This window comes from Polypterus senegalus, chromosome 3 (genome assembly GCF_016835505.1).
Source record: "Polypterus senegalus isolate Bchr_013 chromosome 3, ASM1683550v1, whole genome shotgun sequence".
Classification (NCBI taxonomy): Eukaryota; Metazoa; Chordata; class Cladistia; order Polypteriformes; family Polypteridae; genus Polypterus; species Polypterus senegalus.
The window spans coordinates 266671513-266697907 of NC_053156.1; the positions used below are offsets into that span (position 1 = coordinate 266671513).

At 39.4% G+C, this 26395-nt stretch overlaps 1 protein-coding gene across 4 annotated transcripts in view; it reads right to left on the reverse strand.

Annotated features, from left to right (window-relative positions):
* The window catches only part of atp2b4 (ATPase plasma membrane Ca2+ transporting 4), a 270016-nt gene that overhangs the window by 90860 nt on the left and 152761 nt on the right, over positions 1–26395 (reverse strand). For all 4 annotated transcript variants that reach the window (XM_039749116.1, XM_039749115.1, XM_039749119.1 and 1 more), the window contains exon 2: positions 15101–15699. In XM_039749116.1, coding sequence (XP_039605050.1) covers positions 15101–15296 — 196 coding nt within the window. In that variant the 5' untranslated portion in view covers positions 15297–15699. The remainder of the gene's footprint in view (positions 1–15100; positions 15700–26395) is intronic.

Below are 26395 nucleotides of genomic sequence, written 5' to 3' on the forward strand. Positions count from 1 at the left end.
GACTATGCATTTTACTTATACAAAGTTAAATCATTTCAGTAGTAAAGATTATTATCTTATGAAGTTATGACTGATATTAAAGCTCTGATATCCAAAGCCAGAAAATGGCTAATTTTACAGTTCATTATATCCCAGTGCTTTCAAGAATTATCATCTATGTAGGAAAAGTAGCACTCATCTTTCTTACATATTCTAACAGATTGCCTGGCTGGCAAATGTTTGCCAGGTCCAGAAGTGGTAGTGGCCCAAAATAGAAAAATATCCACAGTTCAAGTAAGTGCAATGTAAGAGGAAAGCTTCCACTGGTGAGTAGATAATGTATCTAAGGCTAGCAAGGATAAACACATGCTTTCAGTGAGAAACATTCTTGTGTTTGTGCAAAGGGTACCTTAGAAAGACATCCATTAGAGACTTCAGATAAGTACAATGCAGCAGGTAATCATACCCAGAAGACAACTGAACTCAAATCATTAATGTGAACTGCAGGAAGTCTAAAAGAAATTATGGATAACTGGTCTTTTATACCAATAGACAAGAGACAATTAATATGTGGCCAAAACAGTGATGGAAATACAGGGGAAGACAAAGCAACAGAAGCCAAAGTGGAGGTGGATGGATAAAGTAAAAGATCTGAAGGAAAAGGGCTTGACTGGGGAGGAGGTGCAGAACCAAGCTCTATGAAGACAGCTGATCAGGTACATTGATCCCACATAGTAGTGGGCAAAGAAGAAGAAGTTCTCTGACAGTTTGATTTGAGTTTGGAGACTGGAGAAAAGGCTTAGCAGTTGAGAGGTAGTGTGTGGCTTGATCTAGAAGATAAGAGACAGTAGGTGAGATGATGGAGATCTATGTCATGTGCATTTTGATGTGGAATGTGGATAGACAATGCCAGTGTGTTAAGCTGTATATCCATGCCTAGTATAAGAGCTACAGATGTCTTTGTATTCTTTTTAACAGATTGATTGTGTGTTACTTTTTAATTGTGCCTTTCTTTTTCCCAAAATAATGGTGTTTACTTATTTCATCAGTTAATTCATCAGTCTTTATTTTTGAGAGCACCCTTCATAGAATACACAATTAAGAAGGCTCTTTACCACAGAGAGTAAACAGCAAGCACAAGAGCTTTCAATAGCGTGTCACAGTTAAAGGCTAAAATGCGCCTATGTAAAGAACAAGCTGAATAGTACGGTTAAGTAGAAGTCAGTATGGTCAGAGTGGTAAAATGAGGGTGAGTGCAGGTTTTTACAGAAGAACGGAATAAGAATACAGTTGATTGAAATGGAAAAGAGAAGAAGAGTCTCTTTAAAATAAATTTGAATAAGTCCACTGATGGAGTTTCACAAACAGAAGATGAGTTTTTTTCATGGCAGAAATTTATATTAGTTATCCCTGTATCTTTTGATTAATCCATTAACTTTTTTAAAAATAGTGTTTTTTAATGGGTTAACTCTCTGAACTTATAATACAGCACTTCAGAGAGTCAGATCATATTAGCAATGAATGTAAATTAGAAACCAGGCATGAACAGGCAACATGAGTGCAGGGAGAGCATGCAATCCTACAATCAACACAGGGGAGAATCCCCTCTTCTAACAATTAAAACAGAAACTAAATGCTGCCTTCTATTAATAATTATTTACATCAGTTTTTTTATTTTACTTGTTCTAGAGATCCATATGGCAAACATTTTTTTCCAGCCACATATTTCTTCAAGATGGGTAGCAAGGTGGTTCAGTAGTTAGTTCTGGTGCCTCACCGATCCACCGTCCTGGGTTTGAATCCTGTGCCTGGTCTGTGTGGCATCTACATGTTCTTCCTGTGTCTATTTCTTTATGAAATTATACATTATGTAACACAAAGGCAAGAGGAATATTATGTGACTGGAAAATTAAGGTGAAGGTTAAGGGTATGTGTGGAGTTACAAAAAAAGACTGAATAAGAAATGAAACAATCAGAGGTACAACAAAGGTGGGGGACATACATAGAAGGTATAGGAAAGTAGGTTGTGGCATGGACGTGATGAGGAGAAACAATGAATATATGGACAAAAGAGAAAATGGAAGCACGGGGGAAGTGTAAATGATGGAGACTGATGCAGAGGTGGATGGATAAAGTAAAAGAACATCTGAAGGATAAGGGCTTGACTTAGAAGATGGTGCAGGACTGAGCGGAATGAAGAAGGCTGATCAAGCATATCGACCCCACACAAAAGTGGGAAAAGATGAAGTACAAGACAAAGGCAGGAGGAACTTTCTATATCTTGTCACCTTCTATTTGATTGTTCTAAAATATTCAACTGCCAGAACAATGGAAGGCCCTAAAATGTGACCTATCTGTATTTTTTTGTTCTTTACATGCTCAGATTATTTTCCTTGCAACTGAATATATGAAATCTCCCTCTGCCGTTTTCCTGCTCCTGGGGAGTTCAGGTAATTTTCCTTGGAGTCTCATATCCTTGATGAAGCCAATGCTCCAGTTCAGCAGAATTCATATATTCTCGTCTCATGACTCCTGCTGCCCACATCTCAGCTGGAAGCAGGAATCCTTGTTTAGATTGTGTAGTTTAAAGAACAAAAGAAACATTAGCAAGTATGGCTTATGTCTAATTAATGTACTAAAACTGCACATCTCAATGCCAGGGTGATGACTGCTTAGAGGCTGTAAAATGTTAGTTTGCTGTAATTGCTTTGGCTTCTCCTTGAAAAGTTCTCTGTTTAGTGCCAAAATGATTTTATATTAGTCAGGAATATTCTTGGTTTTGGTGTCCCAGCATTCAAATACACCTCTTGTGCCAGAGATGAACATCTTTTCATAGATGTTTCCACATAGCTAAAACAGGTTAACCACCATAGAACTGTAATTGCTCAAACAGAAAACGTTGAATTGTGTCACTGCCAAAATATACGTGATTCAAGATTTATCACTGTAGTAATTAAACTAAATTTATTGTATGATTGATTTCACTGAATTGCTCTGTATTTCTATCTGCCAATCATGAATGAATTGACTAGTGCAATTAAGAAAAATTAGAGCCAGCTGGACTCTTCATGTTCCAGTTATAATGGAGAAGCATGTGTTGGAAGGCCATTCAGTTAACAAAAAAGTTAAGTTGACAAAAAACAATGGCAGATTGATTTGCCTTTTTTATCTGAATATGTCTTTTAAATTAGGGATAAAGTGTAAATCAAAATGAGCACTTTAAAGACTTGTCATTTATTATATTACCTCTTACAGCCTGCATGATCACAACATACTTCACAAAGTAGACAGAACATATAACCACAACAAAACTACCACATGATATGATGGTGGGTCTCATTATAATTTAAGTATATAATAAACATCTGGAAAATGGTGAGACTTTGGAAAGAACCTACAAATGTTCTGTCAGTAATTTAGAATATACAACATGCATCCTTTTTCTGACCAGCTTATTCCAGTTCAGGGTCATGGGGAATTTGAGCTTGCCAAGCTGAATATTCATAAGAAAAGATTGATATTAAGAATTGATATATAACATAGCAGAGTCGCCATCTGGACAACAGGTACAAAAAGGCTGTTACAGCTCAACAAAATACAGGAATAATAACGCTTCTTCAACTATGACATTTAAATCAATGCTGAAGACACATTTCTTTTCTTGTATTTTATTTTTCCTGCATTAGGACTCTCAAGTGGGCTCCACAGCTCTTGTTGGACCAGTTGATCTCTATGTTTCTACTGGGTATAGTTGCTTGTAGTTGATGTCAGGTTTTTTCCAAGATCCCTCAAGTGCCTGTCAAGCACATCTTCTCCAGTGCAGGACTGAACCCATCCAGAATGCCAGCAATGGGTGCAAGGGAGAAAGCAAAACTGGGGCACATTTATGCAACCCCACAGTCACTCATACTGGGTCAATTTAGAGACCCTGGGAGAAAACTGTAACACTGATTGAAAACACACTCCCCTGCTCATGAAAAGTGACACCCATCCAGAAACTGAGTCCAACTGTTTTAATTTTATACATTTGTACCAGTGGTGGATTAAATGATTCATTTTGAGTCTTGCAGTAGATTACTAGTAGGGATTGAACACACAAACGTGCGGTACGACCTGAGGCTTTAACCATTAGCCAACACTGCCTGTCTACATTTGATTTATTTATCTACATATAAAAGATACTAATGTTTGTCCATCTGTCACATGATTACTTGCAAATTAATAAGAGTTGGATCCTTGATCTTGGTCTTAATCGAAAGCTAATGACCTGATATGTTCTGGAAATTCAAAACATTTTATGTATCGGCAACCTCACTGGCACTTTACTAGTGGGCAGAAAAGTTTATTGTAATTAAAACACAATCACCAAAAAACCCATTTATTGAAAATCCCACAGGACATGGTACATACATGTCCAGAATTCATAATCAGATGTAAGCTATTATGTTTAAAAAACAATAGGTGGAGAGTTTACTGATGTTTATATCGAGCATTTTGTAGCATTGTATTTTAGCACCGTTGGTTCGGTCTGTTTCACTAGTTATACAATTATAACTCGCAATTAAGTTTGCATTTCTGGATGATGGATCCACTGTCCTGAGTATCCTTTGCCTCAATTCCATCTGTGTGGAGTTTTCAGTTTTGTTTAATTTCTGTGTGGGCTTTGTCCAAGTACGCGTGTCCCTCTCACACCCCAAAGATGAACATTTTAAGTTAATTTGTAATTCTAAATGGGCCCCGCATTTCAAAGAATGGGATCTACAACATAAGCCTAACCCTGATTTGGATAAAGAAGGTTTAAAAATATTAGGTTATATCATGTAAACAGTACAAATAAGCAAAATTTCATAAGATTCTTTGTAGCCTTTTTTCTTATAAAGTAATTAATTGAATTCATTATTTATTGGTAATCATTTGATGCAAATATTTATAATCTTTTAATCAAACTGAAGTAGTCATCCATCCATACATTTTTTCATGCAACATATCTCACCGGCATTAGGCACAAGATAGGAACTATTCTACTCATGGCAAAACTTATTTCCAGGATGCATTCATTAAATTATAAAGGGCCAAGTTCCAGGTAACCTATCCTGTACATCTTTCCAAGAAATACTGGAGTACCTGGACAAAAACCTAAGTATACACAAGGAACATGCACACTCCATGCAGACAGTGAATGGGCTCTGTCTTCTGTTACTTCTCAGACTGCAGCTTAAACAACTGTGCTATATTAATATGTTATGTTGCCCTCAACAAAGTTGTTCTGATTTGAGGCAACCAGCTCAGTAGTTATAAATGAAGAGCTCATATTGGAAGAACGGAAGACGTGAATGGTATACCTAAGTTATTCCTTTGTAAAAATTAAACTGCATGGATGTTTTTAAAATATATGTGCTATATTGCAGCAATTGTTCTTTGTTCAACGATAGTTGTTCTAGGCACAAGAATATCTGTTTACTAGACAGTCTGTCTACTCTGCTTGACCGCTTTGTTCCTGAAGCAAAGATACATCTCTTCTCTTTCAGCTCTTCCTTCCAGTGATGGTGTTTTCTGTTATGTTACTGTTTCTCCTACTCCTTTAGAAGCACTCATAGGAAATTGGGACATAAGAAAATAATAAATGTGTACCATTTGGAGACTTGCTTCAATGTCATGAGTATCCTTAAAGCAAAGAATGCAGAAGCAGAACGGTGTCAATCACTTTTTTGTTTGCATTTAATTAACTCATTGGAGCTTGACAGGCAGTAGGCCTTCCTCATAATTCTTGGAGCTGAATTTAAGCATTTTCATAATGGGGTCCTTCTATCTTCCTTTTTGTTACGCTCTTCTTCTTGTATCTTTTTCATTTTCAAGTATGAGTTTTATCCTTGCACAGGATGTTACTACCACCATTTTAGCCTTTATGTAGTGTCACACATGTGTGATTAGGAGACAGGTCAGAATAAGTGTGATTATTTGCCATAACAGAGGTTGGCACTGTCAGATAACACTTTCTCTCTTTCCTCCTCTGTAGGAAGGAAGTCTCACCTGATGCTCCTGACCTCACTTTCTCCCAAGATCATACATAAATGCCATTTTGTTCACCTCACTACAATTCTGTAAAGAGCTCTGTCTGAAAAGACATTATTCACTCCTTATCGTTTGAGAAATTTCAAGTATACAGAGTGGCTACCCCAGACGCTCTTTGTGGTTTTTGTAGTTTCTTCACAGCAGATAATTTCAATATGCAACTAGGGTTGATCTGGTTTAAAACTGACTTATTTTTGTATTTTGAAAGTCCATGCTGCTTACGGTAATCTTCTCATGCACTATAGTTCCACATCCTGAATGTTACAGCTTGCACTATCATATGCCATCATTCAAAAAACAACTTTCTTTACTGGTTGTGTTGTTGCCTCATATCTGTTGCATCTTCATTTGATTTTCCTCTATGGTGGCTTCTGTGTGAAGCTGGCATGTTCTCCCCATTTTCTATTAGATTCCCTCTTACCTTTTAAAGCATGCACCTCAAGTTTCTGACAACAAAAAAAAAAAACACACACGTACATCCCTGATCTCAAAAATGGATGGGTGTCCCATTCTCTGCTAGCTCCTACCTTCTGATTATTTGGCTTGGATTGGTCTTACTCCTGTGATGCTAAATTGAGCGACGAGGGTATAGATATAGAGAGATACAAGATAACCACCAACTGCAGAGTGATTGATAGGATTCTCAGTTTGTGTTACACATGAGTAGTTTTTTTTATTAAATGAAACTAGTGGGCTCTGCCCCCTGCTCGCTTCGCTTGCCAACCCCCGTGTGGGCCCTACACGCTAGTGATTTCCCGGATCTGCCACTTGTGATGAATCGTGCTTTGCTTTTGGATAAACACGAATATCAACTCTGTCTTTCATATCTCCATCTTTCGAAACTATTATCGCTGACAATTTGTCACAGTTGGTTTATTGTATATGCAAGCGTGATCTTTTGGATTCATGTAGAAATCCAAGAAAACTCCATTGTCCCTGTTTTTCAGATAAATTTTGTGTAAATTGCGATACTTTTGGACATATGGGTTTGTATCCATTATTGGCTGTAGAATTTCTAATACATCCGATCTCTTTTGATTCTATGTTGCATCGCTTCTTTGTGATCATAAATATAAACCTGACCGAATTGTGGTTTCTTTGAAATTAAACTTGTAGTAGCTGTAACTGTTACGGGACCACAGATTCTCATAGTGTATGGTCCTGAATTTTGAGCATTGAATGATGCGAACACAGATTATTTTAGATACGGATATTTTGCATGTAGTGTTTGTGGATTTCACTTTCACCAAATAACAAATCTTTTATTTCTCGTTGATAGGTCACTTCGTTGGGAAGAGACACTACTTTTCCCTGATGGCACCACGAATTAGATGATCTACATGTCTTCAACTTAAACTTTAAAGCCAAACAATATGTACATACTTCTGTCATATCACCTATGTCCATATATTCAATCTCTTTTCGCTATTTCGTTATTTCACCTAGTAATAATTTCCGTTTGTTAGCGCTAATGCAATCTTTACTATCAATTTTTGATACTTTCGAATTATAGTACTTTCATAATCTCTAATCTGCTCTGCATGTGTATTGCGCCAACGTTTTTGGACTTGTTTATGACGTTCTACTTTGTCTTCTACTTTTTGTCTTTTATTTTCGCTGAGAGCACAGGAACTGTGTCTAACAATAGCATTCACACAAATGAAAGGTGAGTGGACCATGGGCATGGTTAAATCTTCTGGCACAAAGTCTTGTCTTGAGGGACTTGAAATTATCTCTCTGAAAAAGTGTTATTTTTTTTTATATAATAGAGATATTTTTTGATCAAGTGTAGATATTAATATGCATTTTTTTTACAGAGTTACAGTTATAGTAGGTTCGGAGTATCTGTTACTTCCGTATGTATCAATTATTTGTACAATAAACTATGTCAAATCAACAGCAATAATTACACACTTTGCACTACCTCAACCTGTAAATCATTTTCTCTTTGAAACAAAGGGAATTCTTAGGTACTCCCACTGCTGACAGTCTCTTTGAATCTTTGGTGAAGATGTGAAAGGACCAGGACTTTTTTTTTATAATAATATGGAGCCAAAATAGCCCAGCAATACCCAAAGCACCTGCTTTTTTGATTTGTGAACCAGTAGACAGGCAGACACTAAAATGGCCTTAAAATGTAATTAAAATAGTCTCAAAAATTGGTTGGTGACAACAGCAGAGGGCATAACAAAGGGAGACACAAGAAAACTTCTTCCAGGCTGGGGGTGTGAAGACTTCAATCTACCTTGAACACACTAGCCAAAGTTGTTAACACCCTATATTGGATGGGTTATGTCAAGTGTAACGTCAGAGGGCACATTCAACAAACTAAATCATGGCATGTCATTGTACTAGCTAATTAATCCACAAAACGGTCCAATAGACAATGATAATAGCATAATGCTGAGAGAGCCAGGCTCTTGGGTGTCAGATAACTGCAACAATTAAAAGTGATTTAATGAAGGTGAACTCTTGGCAAGCACCCTAACATAGCTGCATGTTAATCTGACTGGAGCTAGGAATAAGTTTTCCCTCATGTCAGGTCCAGTTTTCACCTTTAACACTGGCATTTTCAGCAGAGTGTGATATCTTTGAATTCTCTTATGACTGTGCCTGTAGTGAAAGATGTTATAGTAAGTAAAGAGTGAGTGATTGATATCAAAGGAACATCTGTCATGGCCCATTAATGTTGTAAATATCTTCATCAAGTCCAACAAGCACCCACTGTTTTAATTAACCTCCTACCTCTCAAACAACTAGTCTCCTCACCACTTTAAAAATATGGCCAGTCCCTTCTCTCACCTCAGCTTCCCCACTCTGTGATCTTTTACATGCCTTTCACTCTCTTCAATACTAAGCTCAATTTATTTTCTTATCTTTTGATTGTTCAGAAGGTTATATCCATTTAAGATGTACAAATAAGCTTCATTATAGCTTAATAATGGGGAGCACAGGTAATTGAGGACATTGATTCAGTAAACCTGAAGTTCTGTACAAAACATATCCATTTCTAAAATGCGAGGCCATGACATAAGCACAGGAATATAGCTAACATAAAAGGTGTTAATTACTTAATTCATTTGAGCTTTTTAAAGAGCTTCTCATTGAAATCTAAAATCCTGACATGATTTGATCTGGACTAATTTACACAGCAAACAGTGTATCAGGTGAAAGGTGAGGGCCACATTTCTGGCAGTGTTTAAGATTTTTTTTTTTTATATACATTAGCCACTCAGTGTTATTTTATGCTACAGCATGTTAAATATCCTGAGGTTTCAGTGCCACTAAATAAACTGTATTGTTATCTAACCGTACCTTATGCACTTCACAACAGGTAATCCAAATGCAGCTAGTCATATTATGGCTCAGCCAGATGCTTGGATGGTTAAGGCTATCTAGGAAAATCTTGGGGAGATGCTGGTGCGGCCAGCAGGGGGCAATAACCCTGTGGTCTGTGTGTGGATTCCAATGCCCCATTGCAGTGACGGGGACACTGTGCTGTAAAAATTGGTGTCATCTTCCAGATGAGACATAAAACCGAGGTTCTGGCTGTCTGTGCTCATAAAAGATCTCTTTCGTAAGAGTAGGGTATTTCCTGATGTCCTGGCTAAATTGCCCATCAGGGCCTGGTCATTCTGGCCTCCTAATCATCCCCAGTCCCTCATTTGCTAATTTATCTCATTAACTCCTTCACCACTTAACTAATGTATGGTGAGCATACTGATGTAAAAATACCTGCCGTTGTATCATCCAGTTGGATGCTGCACATTGATAGAGGTTGAACTGGCTGTGAGTGTCTTCAAAAAGTGCTGTATAAATACAATGTCTTCTTCTTCTTCTTCTTCATCTAACAGCTACATTCATTGACACATTAGGCGCTTATGGTTCTTTGAAAAGTTACAATAAATACACATTTAGGGCGATGCACATTGCTATCCAGGTGTGACTAGCACTCAGAATGTCGATCAACTCTCTGTCCTTGGGTAAAATTTGCTGTAGAACACAATTCATCCACCAATTTTCTGTATTTTTTTTAGATCAGTGCTATAATGAAGTAGACCTCAATGCCGACCAATTTTACAGTCTCTCCTGATAAGAGTACTTTGTCAATGGACAGTCAGAGGAATAGTATGTTGTGAAAATTGTATTCCACGTACAGAAAACCTCATGAATGAAAGGCAAGCAGCCTTTTAAAATAATGAAAGGAAGTTTAAAATAGTCTCACCATCATTTTAGTATCTTATCAAGGCCTGAAATTCTGATAATATACTGTGAACACTTTCACTTTAACTTCATATTATAACTAATTTTGAGGTAGGGTCGTTATGTTAGATAAAGAAGACAGAGGTTTCTAGGTAAAGTAGTAATACAGTCAGCCCTTGCAATTCACAGGGCTTTGGGGCACTGGACTACCGTGGATGCGAAAATCTGACAAGGTTGGCTAACACACATACACATACAAAAACAGGCAATACACATACAGCACAGTTACAGCCGATTACCTACAGCCGAGACAAATGTACGTGGCGTCCCTCAGACAAAGTGAGCAGTCCCACAGTTCTTTAATGAACTGGTAACATTTTACAAAATTCAACTTAATTATAATGCATTTATGTGTATGTGTATGATAGTAGACAATAACAATGAACAATATTACATATATTTCATGCATTGATCACTAACTACACCTTTTAGTTTAATTTACCAGTCAATCATCCATCCTTCCATCCATTTTCCAACCCGCTGAATCCGAACACAGGGTCACAGGGGTCTGCTGGAGCCAATCCCAGCCAACACAGGGCACAATCCTGGGCAGGGTGCCAACCCACTGCAGAACACACACAAACACCAAGCCCAATTTAGAATCGCCAATCCACCCAACCTGCATGTCTTTGGACTGTGGGAGGAAACCAGAGCGCCCGGAGGAAACCAACGCAGACACGGGAAGAACATGCAAACTCCACGCAGGGAGGACCCGGGAAGCGAACCCGGGTCTCCTAACTGTGAGGCAGCAGTGCTACCACTGCGCCACCATGCCACCCTCCAGTCATTCAATCAAATTCATTTATGAAGCACATTTAAAAAAAGCAAACAGCTGCACCAAAGCTCTGTACAAATTTAAACAGAAATAAAGCTGCAGCATAAACACAAAATATGACTAAAATAACAAAGACAGTACAAAATAGGTCTCCAAACCTCAAAGCATAAAAACATAATGACTCCCAAGCCAAACCATGCCAGAAACATTATTCTGTGTTGACAAAAGCCTGAGAAAAGGTGGATCTTTAAACAGGATTTAAATGTCAGGACCGTGGGAGAAGTTTTAACAAATAAAGGTAACTTATTCCAGAGTTTTGGAGCAGCCATTAAAAAAGCTTGATCCCCTTTCCTTATTAGGCAAGAACAGGGCGCTGATAAAAGAGATTGGGAAGATGATCTAAGTGCCCTGGAGGAAGAATGTCGGCTGAGAAGATTTGAGTCATATGGAGGAGCCTGATTACTTAGTGCTTTAATAGCACTTTAAACATTATCCTGAACCTAGCAGGCATCCAATGAAGAGAGGCCAAGATAGCAGTTATATGTTCTTTCTTGCATGAACCTGTTTAACAACCTGGCAGCTGCACTTTGAACTGGCTGAAGATGAGATAGGGAGGCCTGACTGACTCCAAGGTATAGAGGATTGCAATAATTCTGGCTATTAGAAACAAAGGCATGGGTAACAATCTAGAGGTCTTTGGCAGATAAGAAAGATTTGATTTTAACTATGTTTCTGACCCTTGACCTCAGTCTGAGAAAATAATCAAAAATCACCCCAGGTTTTTTATGTATGTCTTAATATGGAGGGACAAAGGGCGAAGGTTATTGGCAAGGCTACTGAAGGAAACAGGAGGGCCAGGGAGCAACACCTCTGTCTTATTCTCATTTAACTGAAAGCAGTTATTCACCATCCAGCATTTAACTTCATTAAAGCAGTCAAGCAGATTGATTATTGAACCCTTATCAGTTGGCGTCAGGGATAAATACAACTGTGTATCATCAGCATAGCAATGAAATGCAGTATTATTATGATGTTGAATGACTGATCCTAGGGGAAGCATATATATATATACAGTACGTGTTGTGATAGACGGCCGGCAGCTTATCCCGGCCGACACATCCATGCCGCTCGATGGAGTCATCCCTGCAGCATAGAGGTGCCCCGGATTCCCACAGGGCATCATGGGAGATGGAGTTTGGATTCACAACCCTGCTGGGGACTGTGGGTGCCACTGTGTGACGCTGCTGGGAGACACAGGGATTTTTATTTTTCCTATAGCCCGGAAGTACTTCCAAGTCACGGGGACGGAAGAACAGAAGTACTTCCGGGCTGAAGAAAAATATAAGTCTTCATCTGACCCAGAAGTGCTATTAAATCACATGGACTGAAGGACAGGAGAACTTCCGGGTCAAGGACTATTTAAAGGACTATGGGAAACCCAGCAAGCAAAGCCAGAGTTGGGAGGTAGTGTGACGGGGCTATGGGAGAGGAGGATTGATTTATTGTAATTATTGATTATTGATTTGTGTATTGTGGTGGTGGAAGTGCTTAAAGCACAATATATCAAGAAGAAAAGAATTAAAAATTATTTCTAGTGCTTTTACTTGATGTCTTGGACGTTTGTCTGTGGGTTTTGAGGAGCGACAATGCCCATTAGTATATCACAGTGGCGTAGCTGCCAGGATTTACTGGCTGTCTGTTTGGCAGAAAACCTGAAGAAAAATTTTTTTTCTGTCCACACAACCCACAAGACAGCATCACAACACGTCTATTGTGGTGGTGAAGGCACTTAAAGCACAATATATCAGGAAGAAAAGAATTAAAAAATATTTCTAGTGCTTTTACTTGGGTGTCTTCTACATTTGTCTATGGGTTTTGAGGAGTGACAGCACCCTCTAGTGTTACAGTGTATATGGCAAAGAGGGTCAGGGTGAAAATGGACACGTCAATGGAGACACGTCATCTGCTGTTTTCCACAGTAGGTCGCAAAATTCAGAAAGTAATTTCCATTTAGTTACTGATGACGCACCCGTGAACAGGCAAAGCTGCGAATTGTAAACCCATGAATCACAAGGGCCGAATGTGCTCTGATCATGGTGCCGGACAGTGGCAATGTGTTGCATGTTGATTAGCACATGCAAGGATTTCACTGTTCTATGTACATGTGACAAAACTGACCCTGTGAACCTACAATATGTGACTTCACTGATAAAGAGGAACCAAATCTGTAGCACCTCCCTTTCCCAATCAGTACATGTAAGACTCATCTTCTGCAAGTAAGTGAGTTAAGGCATATTTTTGCTTTAAGCTTTAAAAATGCTTTAAGCCTTCAAAATATTGCAAATCAATACTCCATGGATAAATTCAGCATCCTGCACTGGTGTATTAAGCCAGAAAGATATGTTTCCTTTCATAAGGGTTAAGGCCTAAAGTGTCAGAGGAAGAAATCAAGTGAGTTAAATGAGTAACTGTTTGCAAGACATACAGCCAGCAGAGAAGTTCATTTATGCCTCTATATATCAACACAGAAAACAGTGTTGCCCTTCAGTATCTGGGATATTTTCATAGCTTGGCACTAGGCTGTGGGAGTTCAGTTAGATTTTACCCTTTAATGTATTTAAAATCCATCAGGGGCTTCCAGGAAGCATTATTACCTGTGCTCTGATCCTGGATGAGACATCAGGAAGGGAATAAGAATAACATCTTCCTGCCAGGGAACTACAAACATGAAACAGGAGACTGGAACAAGAGCTGACTAACACCTAATAGTGACTGAAGGTGACAAGAGTAAACATTGTAGTACAGGATAATGACAGAAGATATTGAAAATTCTAAGCAGCTGATGTGTTTTTCATTGTATGTTCTCCATTCGTTTAATAAAGCTCATAATTTGTACACATTATTCTACTGTTCCTGAACGGATTAGTTTGATCTGTGTGTGTTAGAGTTCTATCATTTTTATTAATTGAAAAATATTATTAAATAAATATGGGATGATAATGACAGTTCTGTTTGAAGAAATCTTTTGCATTTGTGAATGCTGCTTGCATGCTGCAAATTCAATTTCCTTTGTGTTCTGTTTCCACATTTGGAATGGCTTGTTGTGTAAAGTTACAGCTTTCAGCTGTAGTGTAAACTTCTGTAGATCCTTTGGGCCACTTGCTGTTGTCTGCTCAAGGGTTAGTAGATGCATTGGGGTTGCCAACACGGAGGACACTAAACAGAGATTATGTCATGTGAATGTCTAGGCACCGCTGCTGTAATCAATGCAAGGGCCCAATGGATTTATACACACTTTGAGAATGAAGCTTTGGAGTTCTTTAAACAGCAGTTCAGGTGCACCCATTGAAACTTCCTCAAGAGTTATATGCTAAACACTTGAAGAATACCTTCTAGAAGAGCTTTACACAGACGGTTGCACATTTTGTCAATCAGATTTGAACACATATTAAGCACATGTTAATAATGTGTATGAAATAGCTATTGCCCTGCTTAAGACAAAATTTAGCGTTGAATTTATGGAACTAGGTGACAGCCATACTGTGACTGCATGTTTTTTTTTTTTCTCATGGTACTCTGGCTCAGGTTCCATACCCCAAAGACATTCATTTTAGGTTCATTGGTAAGATTACACTGGCAAAGTATGAATGAGCGGGCCCTGTGATGGACTGGAGCTCCCTTCAGGGTTGGTTCCTGCCTTGTACCTGCACTGTCAAAATGGCCTCCTACTACCCAGAACCCTGATAGATTAACCAGACTGTTGAAATAAATAGGTGGGTGAAGACAAAGAAGCAGAAGCCACTTAACATGCAAGTACAGGTTGGGTTAATTCCTACTATCAGTTTTGTGTCTGCATTTTAGGCAAGTTCCCTTATGATAAAGGAGAACATATTTCTTCAAGGAATTTAACAGTCTGTTTTAATGTTTCACAAAAATTTTGTCTAAAAATCTTACAGTCACTCCTGGCTCTTAGCCAATGATTATTGTAACTTGCTTTTAGAAAACACTTACCTTCAACTGGAGAGGTCTTTAGCCTACTGCATAGACCATGGACATCACCGTAGTTATCTCTAATTTTTGCAACGGCTTCTCCGCTCCGAAGTTCCATCAGCTCTCGCAAATCCATCACCGTGCAGCCAAAATCTCCTTCACGGCTGCCCTCAGCAATTGAGTTCCCAGGGGGGTGATCCACCATGTTGTTTGCCATTGTTTTCTCCCACAGTCAACCTCTGACTTGAATCAGAATGTGGATTTTTTTTTTTATAATTTTGCTCAGTAATTGGAAAAAAATGTCAGATACAAAAGCTTTCAGAAAACCTTTCAATAAAAGGAAATTCTCCCCATATGCAAGGCTTGCTTTCTTTTTCTTTCCTCTTCTTTTCACTGGACGTTCAAACAGGAGGTCCACCTATGTCTTAATTCCAACTGGAATTATGGGGTGAAATGTAACTGCTGGGGATTTTCTTTCTTTGGAAGAGCTGAAATATCAGCTAAGACCCACTCACCCAGAACCAGGCTTAAGCCAAAAGTGCATATTCTTTCAGCCGTGGCGTATTCTGTGTTTGACACGTAGGCATCTTCTATGAATAGGAATGGATCATTCAAGGCACCTGAAACAATATAGGAAATAAAAAGCAAAACATTAACTATTATACTGATTCATAAAGACATAGTTTCTTTAAAATGCTTCATAGAAATTTTATCCAAATCAACTTTTAAATCACAAGGGTATTTTTTTGTATTTCTGTAATCAGAGAACTGAAAGATATCCAATTTGCTTTGTGGAGACTGAGTGGCTCTACAGAGCTTTATCAAAGTTTCATCCTCCAAATTCTATAAGTCCATCCTTACATTTATATTTTTATCATTCCCTTGGTCAGAGATGCCAGCTAGTTTATCACAGATCAGATTTATTCACACTAGGTCAATTTAGAGTTAAATGTCAGCCTAACGGCATATCTCTAGACTAAGAGATGAAACCCTTATGAAGTCACATGAAGAATGAGCCTTGCTAAATTCTAAACAATACTGTGTATCTGACTAGTGTTATTTTGGATCAAATATGAGGCAAAAGTTGAACCTGACATTGTTCTCTGGAGACATAAACCGTTCAGATAAAAACCCACACATCACCCCATAAGACAGAGGAATTGTTACTATGGTTTCTGTAACAATTTAAACTGTTTTAGCTAATAATGAGGATAGCTCCTCAAGATTAACACTTCAGTAAATTAGAGAATATTTTTTTTGTCTTTCAGAGACAAGCAGACAATGTCAAACGTTGCTGATGGATTTATGCCAGGATGCACCTTGCACGCTGACCTTGCCAGCTAATAACTACTGCAGGAAATCTGTTCAACACCTACTGTTACTGATGTAACTATCAAGTGGCCACCTCATCCTTCCTCATCCCACCAAAAGCGTACTGAGACTTGGTGAGCATCCAATTGTCTACATTGTACTATGGCCAGTCAAATTTTAAATGTTGCATCTTGTCTAGACTTCCAAAATGCTTTTTTTTATCACTGTAGCAGAGGAGTGGGTGATGCTACCAATGTTATATTTCAGTTGTCCAGTATAAGCCTTTTGAACCATATTTTTCTAAATATGACTTGATGGAAGCATTTATTAAAACAGAGGTGCCTATTGGATATCTGGGAAGCTAATCTCTGTAATAAATACTTTTTACATAATTTTCAGCAGCTATTATGAAATAAATTATAATGTCCACTACAGGGGGAAAGACCAACAAGCCCCGGCTAGTTATAAAAGCCTGCGACGTTAGAAGAGAACAGGGGAAATATGAGCAGAATGCTTTGTGTGGGTGAGGATTCTGGCTGCAGAGTTCTGAATGTATTGTAGCCTCTATATAGATTTTGTACCAAGGAAAAGGGAATTACTGTAATCAATACAAGATATTACGAAACAATAAACAAGAGTTTGAGCATCATTAAAGGACAAGAATGGACGGAGGCGAGCAATGTTATGGAGATGATAGAATGAAATCTTAAGACTTAAGACAGCCGCCATAAATGAAGATGGCACTGTGAACCAGAGGAATACAGTTTAGTAGTTTCCACCTACATAAGGACTTGCACTGATTTTATTGTTCCCTTTAAACATATCTGGTGTAAGCCACTAGGGGCCGTACTGCCACCCTAACCCCTAGACACAGACAGGCAGAACACAGGTTCACTCAACACCCATGTTTATTTACTGTTTGTGCACACATAACCAACACCGCAATATACAGTCCATTCCCTTCCTTGTCGCCAGTCCATCCGCCTCCACTCCTCCTCAGGCTTTGTCTCCTTCTTCCTGACTCTGCCTTCTCAATGGAGTGAGGCAGCTTCTCTTATTCAATTCCCAGGAGTGTTCCAGGTGGCTCATCACTATTACCTGGAATCACTCCCAGGTGCACTGGAGGTCCTCTACAGGGCTCTGCAGCTCCCCCTGGCGGCCCCTACGGAACCCAAAAGGGCTTCACCAAACTATATTTCCCAACATGCCCTGCTGGAATCCGTGATGCCACACCCGCCCAGGAGGGCTGCCCTCTAGTGTCCCAGGGGAGGTATTGCCTCATCAATGCCCATTCGTCTGGTCCTTCCACCCTGCTGGTGTCCCGGCCAGGTAGTGGCCATGGCCGTCCATCACACTGGTCATATCTAAACAATAAACCATGGATTAATTCAGAGGTCCACTCCGTGCTTCATGCACATTCCAAGGCATATGCCTCAGGCGATGCCAGTGAGTACAAAAAATCCAGATACGATCTACATAGAGCTATTAGAGAACCCAAGAAGAAATACAGACTTCTGCTGACACACGGAGTATGAGGCAGGGATTGGGAAACATCACAGACTACAGAGACAGAAGTAGAGGGTTGACCACTGACAACCAAATTTCTCTCCGGAGAAATGTCGAGGCCCACAACGGCGAGACAATGGGCAGGAAAGGGGCTAGTGAGCGTTCAACACCCTGATTCACAATATCATCTGCTGATGTGGAAAACTCTCTGAGGAGGATAAACCCCCAGAAGGAAGCCAGCCCAGATAACAATGCTGGATGTGCACTCAGAGCTCAAGCTTGCACCATTGCTGATGTTCTGGCTAACATATTTAACCTCTCCTTTATGCAACCCACAATTCCCACCTGCTACAAAACAACTATCATTATTCCACTGCCAAAAAAGGGCAAAGCTAACTGTCTGAATGACTACCGGCCCATTGCACTGACTCATATAGTGGTGAAATAAATTGACAAAATCATTATGAGCCACATTCAAACATTCATACACAAACAGTGGATGCCATGCAGTTTGCATGTTGACCAAATTGGTTGACAGAGGACGCAGTTAGCACAGCATTGCATACAGTTCTTACACACCTGGAGAACAAAGACTGCTACAGCTGATTGCTGTTTATTATCGATTATAGCTCAGCTTTTAATACTGTGATACCAGCTTAGCTCACCAACATCTTCTCCACTCTATGTGTGCCACCTACCCTCTGCAACTGGGTCCTGGACTTTTGGCAGGCAGACCCCAGTCAGTCAGGCCAGGGACCAACATTTCCAAAATAAAAACCATAAATACAGGAACCCCACAAGGATGTGTTTTGAGTCTTGTACTGAACACACACTTTATCCGTGACTGTGTCACTTCCCAGTGTAACACCAGCATTATTAATTTTGCAGATGATACCATCGTCATTGGACTGATTTCTGGGGGGTGAGCATACAGGAGGGAGGTGGTTCTCTTTCTTAACACCAGCAAAACGAAGGAGATGATTATTGACACACACAAAAAGAGAGGTCAGCACCCACCACTGTACATTGGAGAGACTGAGGGAATTTCATCGCATTAACATTCTAAGGATCTTACATGGACCTATCACATCACTGACCTAGTGGGCAAAGCCCAGTAGCGTTTGTATTTTCTGAGAAGGCTGAGGAACTTTGGCATGCCAAGCACTATCCTCAGCAACTTGTACAGATGCACAACTGAGAGCATCCTCACCTACTCCATCACAATCTGGTTTGGGAACAGTACAGTACCAGACCACAAGGCTCTACAGCGGGTGGTAACATCGGCACAAAATATCACTGGAACAAAACTACCTGCACTAGAGGACATCTATAACACCAGAGTTCTTAGGAGGGCCCATAACATTATTAAGGACACAACACAACCACAACATGGACTGTTCATACTGCTACCATCAAGGAGACGCTACAAGAGGGTAGCATCTAGAACAACAGGGCTGAAAGACAATTTTCTCCCTTATGACATCAGGCTTGTAAATAAAACCCATCCATTGCCCCTCCCCTCAGGGTTAGGGGGTGGAAGGCCATCTTGAGGCCATACACCTGCAGAGCTTACACTGAATCATTTATTTACTTGCAAGTGCACTCTTAACTTTCATTTGTTTTTGCATTTCTTTTGCATCTGAGTGTTTTTGTTTATTGTTGCTTATTCTTGTCTGTTGCTGTGTATTCTTATTTATTGCCAGAGGACTCACAGAATAAGATTATCATTTTAATGAGTGTACTTGACAATAAAGTTGTATTGTGAAAGAAAGTTTGTTTTGTACGGCGGCATGTGTTGTTGGTGTCATAATACTACAGTTGTTAATTTTACTATATGAATAGTGCAAATCATGCCTGGGCTCTGTTTGTGCAAAATCTTAATAATGTATTCACACACCCCATAGCTAAGAATATTAAATTGGTTGTTAGCATTAATGCCTGAATTTGTTTAGTGTATGTGTTTGTTTGTGTGTGTGTGTGTGTGTGTGTGTGTGTGTGTGTGTGTGTGTGTGTGTGTGTGATTTAATTGTTTATCATAGGTAATTTACTTCCTGCTCTAACCTTAAACCCTAACCCTAAAATTGGCTAAACAAGTTTGAAAAATTGACACAAGGATGGACTGTCAAAATTTAAACTGTATTGGGATAAGGCACACTTTGAAAGATCCATCTGTCAACTTTGAGTCAGAATATCTTTTTGAATCTTGGAAAGCTGGTAGCAATCCTAGCAGCATTAGGCACATTCATGCACTGTAAATGTGTGCACTTAACATGTCAATAGAATGTAGGAGGTAACATGGTTAAAGATGCCATATACAAGTTATGACATACAGTTGACAGGCTTTATCACTTTGTCCCATTATTAGTGAATGTGGGTGTATGCATGAGTGTGCCCTTACTTTTTATTTCTTTAAAGCACCTTAGAATGATAATTGACATATAATTTTCATGTTGTTTTACAAATAGCACTGTAAGGAATGCATTGTTAGCTCATGTAATCTGTATGCACCCAGTGACATCCTGTTCTTTTACTGACTTGGTGGACTACTGTAAATTTCTCTAGATAAACTGCATTAGCTGTTTCAGTAGCTTGAGAAAAAACAATTCTCTTCTAAACAGGCAGGGTGGAGTTCAAGTGCCTATTCAATAAGGCCATAACAAACAAATAAAAAAATCAATGTTTTCATTGATTTTTATACATTTTTCTTGAATTGATAGAACTATTACACAATTGATTTCCTATTTCATTCCCTTATAAATGCAGAACCATTAACACCCACATGAAACATTGGAAGCAAATTGCTTTTAGTCAGCCTTGGAATAACAGTTTTTTACTGTTGTGTAATAATTTTTTACAATCAAAGATGAAAAGCAAACTGTGTATTTAGTAAGGGTAACTATATATATATATATATATATATATATATATATATATACTGTATATGTGTGTGTATGTGTGTGTGTATATATATATATATATATATATATATATACATACTATATATATATATACACAGTATATATACCGTATATACTAGCTGTGTAAGCCAGTGCTGTTAAAAGCCCAGGTTCCTAGAAGCTATTGAAATCATCAGAAAAAGAACTGAAATACTTCAATTCCTTTTGCAAACATGCTCGCCCCCTTGTCTATCAGTGGCTAAGCGAGTTTCTCTCTCCTCAGAGGTTTCATTTTGCCGTTGTGCTCACCTCGCTTGTGTATTAGCGACTAAGTGAGTTTGTCTCCGACTCATTAACTTGGGGCCGCCTTGCCGGCTCTTTGAGCTTCATGCCGTAGCCTCGCATTTCCGAGCCGAACAGACACACATACTTCCACACGTAGACGTATATACAGCATATAAGATATATGTATATAGTGATGGACAGCTGTAGCTCTTACCGTGAAGGACCGGGGAAGAGAGGGCATTACCTCCTTCGGAACAGCAGAGGGCAGCGCCCCTGGCTTGGTACAGTGCCAGGGGCTTGGAGCTTGGAAGCTCAGCCCTGCTAGGGTCCGTGTTCACTACCAGGGGGTGCATGGAAAACTGCTGAGCTCTTCGTTGCAGCACTTGCTCCACACCTGGAAGTACTGCTAGAAGGACATTACAAGACACCTGGAGCACAAACATGTGCTCTAAGAGAGGAGCTGCCTCACACCATTCGGAGAGCCAGAGTTGGACGAATCTTGCTGGAAGAGGAGTGGAAGCAGAAGGAAAGAGAAAAGGCGAAAGAAGGTACTGTGCTCTTTATTTGTGCTGTACTGTGCTTGGTGCTTGTGAGAAACGGGGAAAAAGCCTTGTGTGTTGCTGGACTTGTGCCTGTTGATTCGGGTATGAGGAGCTGGTGCACACCCTACTGCTGTCCACTATATACTGTATATACATATACACACACACACACATACACGGTGGCGCAGTTACCTGGGTTTGCGTGGAGTTTGCATGTTCTCCCCGTGTCTGTGTGGGTTTCCTCTGGGCGCTCCGGTTTCCTCCCACAGTCCAAAGACATGCAGGTTAGGTGGATTGGCGATTATAAATTGGCCCTAGTGTATGCTTGGTGCGTTTGTGTGTGTCCTGCGGTGGGTTAGCACCCTGCCCGGGCTTGGTTCCTGCCTTGTGCGCTGGGATTGGCTCCAGCAGACCCCCGTGACCCTGTGTTCGGATTCAGCGGGTTGGAAAATGGATGGATGGATATATATACTGTGCGGTATTGGCAAAAATGATATCTCAGTATTTTTTGGGACTATGACGATAACGATAATTAGAAGATATTTTGCATCCTTTAAGAACGTGTTTGTGAAAAACTTATTGATGTAGCTTGGTCATATGATAGGATATTAATTTAATGGAAACAACAGTTAAGGAAAACATGTCTTCTTATTTACTTCAAACTTTGAGTAACTGTTAAGTACAACAACACAAAAACATTACAATCACCAGTCAAAGTATTACTGAGATCAAACAGTGCTATGAGAAAACCATTTCAAAGTGGCCTACAGGATTTACACAAAAGACCAACAAAACTATTATAATGAGAGCATTTTAAACAAACACTTACCCTTAATGTAAACAAGATATGAATCCAAAGGGAATAAAATACTAAACAAAATTGAACTACAGGGCATGAACATTATAGTCTGGATAAACAAACTGCTCTGCTGTAAGGTGAATTGTGCAGCATACAATCAAGGATAAAAATCTAACATACTGAGCTATAGTGTAAAAATCCAAAGTTCTGTCAAATACTGCACAAGAAAAAAAAAACTGTAGCATTTATAAATATGTTCTGTCATATATTGCACAGAAATACAAAAAAACCCAAACTCATAACATTTAAAAAAAATTACTAACTTCAAGTTCTGTCCAATATTGCACAAAGATATCAGAATTAAATTTCACTTCAGAGATGGTGAAACCAGTTATTTGTTGAGCTGTCTTTAACTGCAAATGATTTCCGACATTTTACAGATTGCCGTCTTTTAAACGACATCAGTCTGTTCAAAGCCAAACCACCTCCACGGGAGTGAGGATGATCCATGTCTTGTAATTAAATCTAACAACATACATTGTGAAGCTGTTTTGTCCCCTGGCGCTGTTTGCTCACTCAGTTTTAGGCAGCTATGCTGCCTTACCTTATGGTGCACTGACCGAGAACGCATGTTCAGGAGACTATTCTGTTAGGTTACATCAGACAGTGAGTGCATGGACTCTCAAGGCATGTTTTTGATTGTTTTTTGTAAAGTGTGTGACATACTCGATTTCAACCTACACATCATTAAAACAACAATTAAGATATTATCGTACATACAGTATTGTACACTGCTCACTGTATATACAGTATACAGCAGTACATATGTATGTACGTACGTATGTGTAGATAGATTTTGTGACAGTCAGTATTCATGTACGGGCATTCTGGTTAGGATGGGTTCTGATCCCTTACTTGGCCTGGAGGCAAACTTGAAGGAAGAACAGGGGGATTATTTAAATTACATGATTCCCCAAACTGCTAGGTTGCAGCAACCAGGGAGACAGGCACACCAGTAGACATCTGTTGAGTTTGAGTCGGAAGGCATTTTGTTGGAGTTGTGGAGGAGAGCAAAAGAAAGAGAGAAGAGGTATTGTGTTTATCAGAAACCCATCGTGAAGGAATTAGTTGTTAAATACATAATTTATTTGAACCCGAAACTGTGTGTGGTGGTGTCTGAGGTTAGGGAGGCTGCAGTACCCCCTACTGGTCACATTTGATAGACACAACTTTAGAACTTTATTTGTCCCAAGGGGGAAATTTGGCATGATAGATGTGTGCTCTGGCGACCACCTTCTAGGCTCTGAAGAGGTAAGCAGTTCCATCACGGGATAAGAGGGAGCGCTGATGCTATCAGTAGCTTCTCTTTCCCTGCAGCATTGAAAAGCCACTGAAGGAGTTTGTGTAGGCCATCCCACAATGCCCTGAGAAGGCTCTGCCCCTTCTGGCACAGACATTATAAAAGAGAGCCACTCCCAGAAGATGGTGCCACATGTTGACTGGGCATTCGAGGAGTACACAACCACAACTCTTTTATTAACTTTATATTTGTTTGAAGGCTGACTGAAGCCACTTTACTTTCTTGCATGCAGACCTAAATTGTTCTAATTAAAAGGGATAACCTGGCTAGTACCCCCAACCTTTTGTCTGTGTACACTGGTCTGCATTCCTGGCCACGCCACGATTGATAGATAGATAGATAGATGGGGCCAATTCTCTTATTGCAATAAGCAACAACAATTTCTAGTGGCTGCTTTCAGTGATACACCAGATGTCTGAACATATCTGATCCTAAAATTAACCAAAAATAGTAATTTTTAAATTAAGTTTAAAAGCACAAAGAAAAACAGAGAGAGAATACAGAGGTTTGGTAAAAGGATGAGTGCAGCCTACTCAGCACTTAGAGGCATATGCAATATACAGTTATCTTCAATATTCATGTATCCAATATCCAGCCCAGTTAAACCAGTTCTGAGTTCTGGGGGTCAGAACCTATTCAAAAAGCATCAAATACAAAGCAGAAACCATTGCAATGCATAATATCAAAGTCAACTCTGGTTAATCATAGAGATCTGTTTAGAGTTTGCCATTAACCTAACCGACTTATATTTATGGCATATGGGAGAAAACCAGAACATTTAAACTCTAAAAGGATTCTGTCCTCCCCAATTTGATATTTTACTATATGTATGCTTTCAACTCTCCAGGACAGAGTGAAGTACTCAGTAATCTGGAACTGCATTGGGCATCTAGTTAGGATGCCCTAGGTTCTTTAATCAAAAAACGATAAATTCTTTATGCCACCTTTTAGCTGGCTTGGGAAGGCTTAGAAATTCTTCGGAAGGGCTTTAAAGGGCTTGAGAATACTGATGTGAAAAAGGAAAGTCTTATTTGATTTAAGTCATGTTGTACATTGTGGAAAATGAAGGACATATGTAAAGTTATAAAAAACAGACCTAAAAATAGTTTGATAACAATTAAGACTTTATGTTGTTGTTACCCTAATGATCACTGTAAAACATAACATTCTGAAAACTGCTTAACCCACTTCACGGTGTGATGAACAGCTGGCATTTCAGTCTGGCCGGGACGTCCCTCAACTGGAAAAAAGAGCCTTTTTTGGGCACTACATCCCCCGGGACGCTAGATGGTAGCTCCTCTGGATGAAAATGGTTCCCTGGATTCCCACAGGGCAGTTTGGGACATGGAGTTCTTCAGCCATGTTGGGTGCCGTGGGTGTCGCCAGGTGGAGCTCACCAAGAACCAGGGGGATATTATCACGACGTTAACCCAGACATCCGTAGAAGTCATGAGGACGGAAACCCGCAGTACTTCTGGGGCACCTGAAGAAGGCTTTTTACCCAGAGAAGGAATACTTCTGGGTCATTGACTGTAAAGGATTGTGAGAAACCCAAGCAGATTGAGCCGGAGTTGGGTGGTAGAGGATGGAGCTGCTGGGAGTGGAAGATTGTGTTTATTATTATTGATTATTGTTATTATAGTTATTGAAGAATTGTGGAGAGTACGGTGCTTTGTACACTTTAATTGGATAATTATTATTAAAGAATCTGCTTGTGCTTTTACAAGTGTGTCTAGGACGTCTGTCTGGTGGGTTCAACGGAGCAACAGCGACCCCCTAGCGTCCACAATGGTTATGCAGCATTAAACGTATCCTGACAGTACTGAGTGCAAGGCAGGAAACAGTCCTGAAAATTATGCCAGTCTAACTCACACATATAGCCTCACTCACCTAGGGCCAATAAAAACTGAACATGTTGTTAGATACTTTTGACCCAGAAAACCCTCAAAAATACAATAAAGATGAAGAAAATCAAAGTATCTCACAATGACTAGTCTATCTACTATTTTTTATGCTTCCTACTGGCTGGAATGTGGAATGTGTGGATGTTCAGTCCATCCCTTTTTGGAAAGGGGCTTTGATTACCCAGGGCCACTGAGACCACCTTTAGTAGCACCCAGTTATCTGTGTCAATTCTACTTATAATGTCACTAAAAAAAAAAATATATATATATATATATGTTTCATGAGTAAGACCTGTGGAGCGTTTACCACAATAGAGGTTGACACTGGCACCACCTCTACCGCCAGAACATACTGCAATATTAATACAGCAGTTCTTCTTGCACTTTATTTAAAAGCACTTACAAGCACTGTCTCATCGACAGTAGAAAATAGAATGAATTTACTGACAGTCATTAATAAGACATTTTCATAAACCTTAGAATGGATTTTCCACTGCCAACAATGACTCAGAGCACTCTGTGCTGTTGCTTACTAGATGGTGATTTTGATAAATAAATTAAAAACAAGTAAAAAACAAATCAAGTGCATCAAAATAAATGCCCAAAGCAGCCCTTAATTTGCTTTCCAGGTCAAATGCTATCATCTGTCAGTTATAAATATGAATCGAGACAGGATGGATTTATAATAAAGGCATGTAATCAGATGAGCTTC